General features: G+C 42.8%; 1 protein-coding gene across 1 annotated transcript in view; it reads left to right on the top strand.

The window, feature by feature from the left end:
* Nucleotides 1-5,025, top strand: part of LOC135904118 (uncharacterized) — a 34,671-nt gene extending 29,646 nt beyond the window's left edge. Inside the window, exon 6 of the mRNA XM_065434739.2 lies at nucleotides 4,910-5,025. Within this exon, the coding sequence (XP_065290811.1) occupies nucleotides 4,910-4,939 (30 nt within the window). The 3' untranslated portion in view covers nucleotides 4,940-5,025. The remainder of the gene's footprint in view (nucleotides 1-4,909) is intronic.
* Nucleotides 5,026-5,182: the final 157 nt, after the last annotated feature.

The following is a 5,182-nucleotide window of genomic DNA, read 5'->3' on the forward strand; positions in this document are numbered from 1 at the left end:
CACTGGATCATGGTTGCGTGCAAGTTTATATCGGCTAGAGGTTTAATAAAACACTCGTAAATGAATTAAACGAACGTATTAAGTACCTAGATATTGAAGATTGCTCGATTAAATGAACAGTCAATAGCTTCTAGAACTTATGGAGGTTACGTTCGTTAACAATTAATTCTTGTAGCCTGTTCCGTTCTTCAGTCGCTCTTAAGAGCAAAATAAATTTGTTTTAACTATTCGTCGAACGGTCTAAACGCTGTGCATAGCGTGAGTTGAAAATTCAGTATGTTGTGCGCGTAGGCAGCATCAGAAGTTTCCCGTGGTGTAAAAAATTAAAATGAAAGAACTGTATATAATGCAGGCTTTGTCTTGGGATCATGGCGTGGAAAACTGTACAATCGCTCCCTCTGCCAAAAGCTTGTGGAGGGAGCCATTGTACAGGTGTGGAAGTCTGTGTCGTGATCAACAAATTTCTTTCTGATTGCCATGCTATTGTAGTCTATCAAAAATTCCACATGTATTTTCCAAACATAAAATGGGCTTCAATATCTTATCCTCAAGAAGAAATCGCATTTTCTTCGAAAATTAGAAAAAAAAAACAATTTTTCCTCGAGGGAACAGTGGAAAACTTTCAATAACCGATTATAACTATTTTCCTCTATTGAATATAGAAAAAGGCCAGCTTCGTATAGGAAGCTGACAAATTGTCCCAGGCGATGTCGGGAAACTTGAAGTTGCTACTTACCATAAGACTACCTCGGGAAATGTGAGATATAAATTCCAGGAGAGTGGAGTGCAGTTCCCGCCGTGCAGTAGCAGGCCTTAGCGCTATAATACGCAACGGAAACATCGGTACTTGAATGTAGGAAATGAACGGCAGAAAAGGATTTCGCTTTCCTAGGGGTGTTTCACGTCACGCGAATAACAGTAATTCACACGGCCGATCACATCGCTTCTTTGGCTCCATGATACCCGTGAAATAATGTTGATTCATATACTCGTACATCGCATTTAAGTTCTTGCCAATTTGCAGCATTTTATTCGCACCACTTGCAAGGTTGTTAATCTTATATGCAAAAAAAAAAACATTCTGTCATTGTAGCTCAAACACTCATCTATTCATAGAGATCCGTTTTTAGTGTTCATAAATACTGTGCGATTAAAGAAAAAAGAAACAATACGGCTAGCGTGAATCTGACTTATGTTTCTATTTGTTTAACAAGGACACAACAGCCCGAAAGGCATGCAGAGTAATGAAGACATATGGACACACAAGCCCTAAGAACATCACTCCTGTTGTACCGGTGGTCCCAGCTAAACGACACTAAGAATTAAAAAAAATAATGGAGTGTTTTACGCGAAAGGCGATCGTTGTATGTTGATGTGTGTTGTTCAAATCAAGTGAAATTAATTCAATTTTATTTTATATAATTCATGCCACATGGTATTCTGGGCGAAAAGCTGCGTGAGTATAGCTTCACGTGCCCCGAAAGACTTCACAAGGCGAAGTGTGTCGCCAGTGACATCACAGATAACAATAACTAAATACAAACGAAAGCTGGAATTGGCAACCTCTAATATGCTAGTCATGAAAAATGTTGAATTGTTCATTATTTTTAGTTATCTAGCTTTATTTACCTTCCAATCGGTAAGGCACTTATGCAAAAGCTGAGAATATTGTTGAGAAATGAACGATAACTATGAGAAATGAACGTACGCTTTGTCTGGTTATATTTCCCCACGAAAAAAAAAACGCACCACGCGTCCGCGTCGTCATTAATACCCTATGCTCTGTGCTTCTTAAGCACGTTGAAAGACAGAGCTTCGCGGTTGATAAGAACCGAAGATAAGCGCAATGCTCAGGACGGGTCGGTGAAAGAGCGTGGCCACTCGTTCCCATTGCGATAAGCAAGGCAGGTATTCCACGAGGTTTACACATAGAGAAAAAAATATAACGAGAGCGGGCACTCGACGAAAGTGGGCAACAGGAAATACGTCACGCTATAGTATTAACGCCGACCGTTTGCTGCCGCGAGCATCGAAAAAAAAGAAGAAAAGAATGTGAAATGAGATTGACAGAAATTATTTTATTTTTTTATTCTTCCCCGGCAATAGTAAACATATCTGCTTATAAATTAAATTAAGCTTTGCGGCTTACTTCCCTTGCCTAGCGACAGGCGAATCGACAAATGACGAGCCAGATGATTGCGTCATTCATCAGATACACCGCCGAAGCGAGAGAGACCGGCCGCGCATCTGAGCGTTTGCCTGTTCGGTCACCCGTCTGCCTGTTTTTCTATTGTTGGATTTAGCCTGGTTTGGTGGGCTCCCGGCGAATTCGTGCGTTCCTTCTGAACTTCGACATGACACCACTGCACTGTTGGACTATGGGAAGGTGGGAAACTTTGTTCGACAGTCTGTGGCGCATTTCAAGCAATTAGGCTTACGGCACGGCACTTAGGCTAGACCTAACACGCAATTAATGAAAAACAGCGTGGCCGTCGTGACGCGGTTAATTCGAATTAATGACTCGTACTGGGAGATGCTTGTGACGCTTTCTATGAGCCTCAATATCATGTTAACTAGTTTCGGCAGTTTTTGGGCACTCTAGTCGCACAGGGTGCGGTGACGCAGTTTCGCGTGTGCTGAACCTTACTGCGCCAAGTTTTGGTACTTTCTCTGAACCCCAACATTATTGTAACTAATTTCGTTACTATTTTGGGGTACTTTTCAAGGGCAGTGGGTGTGCCTGGCGCTGTGACGCGGTTAGCGAAAAGCAGCTCGGCCGTAGTGCGCAGTTTAGTTTCGCGCTTTAATGCACCGACAAGTTCATGGCGCTTTCTCTGACGCCTAACATTGATGAAAATTATTTTCGCTATTTTTTTTGTTACTTATGAGGCACGCTCGCCACGCCTGTCGTGACGCAGCAAAGAGTAGCTAGGCCGTGGTGACAGTTTGGCGCGTACTGAATTTTACTGCGACAAGTTTGTGACAATTTTTATGGTCCCGAAACAATTTAAGACTTCTTTCGGTACTCACGCTTGTCGAAAATGCGACGAGCAATTGCCAAGAGTGATAACATGGGAGCGTGTTGCTTGCGCCGGCAGAACGTGCAAAAGATAACGCCAAGGTGTTCAAACGCCAGGAACTTGTAACTCGAAAATTCTGTCTTATGAACGGCTGAAGACAGGCTTTGCACCCACGCAATTTGTCTTGAGTGCGAGTTGAAGGAATTCTGCGAGCGTCCAGCAAGGTCTGTTTGAGAGCCTGTGTTGTGGTCACCACTGTGTATACGTAGCGTACTATCGCATCGGTTGTAGCCAAGTTCTGCAAACGCGCAGCAGCCCGGGTATTCATGCTATTAAAGTGCAGGAAATAAGGCCCCTGAAGAGGGCAATGCTTGCAAATAGAACGTTTTCGGGATATGTATGGTATAGTTTCGGATGAGTCGGGTATTTTGTGCGCCATGTAAGTAAAAGCGAACTGCTTTTGTTTGTAATGCCACCCATGCACCACTTTCGCACGCTTCGCCTCTACGCGCATTATTCTGACATGTTAATACCGGAATGCCGCTTGTAATTTAATTTTTTCAGCTGACGTCGTCTGGTGGAGCTTCCTACGAGAACTACTGCTGATTACCTGGTACCATAACGTTGGATGAATGCACAAATAGCCCGCAGCGTGCGCTTTTATTATACAAAATAAACATTTCCTCATTTCACAAGGCGTCTTGCGTCTTTATGAATGTGCACGTGGCACATATTGGATGGATGCTTGTAAAGATCGTTCGCAATCAATTTTACTTAACGATTTCGCACGAATACCGCGCGCGGTCACGGTGTAGAAGTTAAAAAAAAAAAAGCAGCCGGCGTGGCGCGTACCAGCTAGCATTCAAAACTCGCGCGCACAAAACCGAAACCGGAAGTGTTGTTCAGGCATTAACGCCGATGGCTTGATGCGCTGCAGGCAATTGGGCCGCTGGGCTCTATGGGAGTGTTCGCTCTTGTTCAATCCTTTCACTTTGGTTTACATTTCAAAGCGCTGCAATTTCTGGCGCGCGGACGCATTGTTACGCGGTATTGAAAGAAAGAAAAACTTCCTAGATTTTTTTTCGGAAAAAAGTACCGCACAAGGCATAGGTTGCTTTACCGCTGTTATTGATCATTTCTTGACATCCTCCAGAACGTCTGCAGTGATGCCTTATAAATTAGGTAGGTTATTTAAAGGTTCCTGAATTAAATATATTTAAATTATTTTTGCAATACAAGGAAACTAATGACAAGCATGAACAATGCCCATCAGCATAAAGTGGCTGTTGTATCATCATACAGTACATTACATATATACAGTAACATCCATTGCATCAACAGACATCGCGTCAACATAAAGATCATTGTGCTTTTCAAACAATTGCCATTCATTATAGAAGTGGGCGACGGCTGGTTTGGTGACAAGTGTTTCCGAACGTCGGAATCTTTCTGGCTTTCGCAATCAGTGGTGTGTATTCATCTGCGTTCTTGTGTACTATTTTTGTACTTGTAAAATAGTGGTTAGCATCGCCTATCCCCAGTGTTTTTCTACCACAAAACGGAGAGCTCGATTAAACGGCACTATCAGCACAGGCGAAAAACCAGCTGTGGCTTTTCTCTGTTCGCACGTTGTCCTTAAGGAATCACGCCTACATGTTCGCTCAAACTGGACTGCCTTACGGAAACGGAGAAAGCCGTCTAGATGTCAGCCAGCTTCCCAATATTTCTAAAATTGTCTGAAGCCGTGTGGTACCTGTACGGAAGTAACTCGTTTCTTGTTTTCTTTCCGTCATTACGTGTTGATTCCGCTCGTTCGTTCTTTTTCTTGTTTCTTTTTTGTGTACTAAGCATATCTTCTACTACAAGTTTTATTTCGCGTCCCTTTTCAGATGTCGCCACTGACCAAAGGCATCCATTGATTCGAAATTTTAACCAACGAATACAATTTTTTGCTTAGGGACTGGCTCTAGATTTTGCCTCTTCCACAGAGAGAACATTCCAGCATATCTTGCTTGAAATAAAGACAGCACAGCACCTTCCGCACGACACATGTGTGTTTATTGAGACGAAATCGGTATAAAAATGAAGCCTGGAAAGAAAATGATGATAAACAGATCATTCATTTATACCGCGTAATGACAGTACTTGGGCTGGTGGAAAAA

Source organism: Dermacentor albipictus, chromosome 1 (assembly GCF_038994185.2).
Source record: "Dermacentor albipictus isolate Rhodes 1998 colony chromosome 1, USDA_Dalb.pri_finalv2, whole genome shotgun sequence".
NCBI lineage: Eukaryota > Metazoa > Arthropoda > Arachnida > Ixodida > Ixodidae > Dermacentor > Dermacentor albipictus.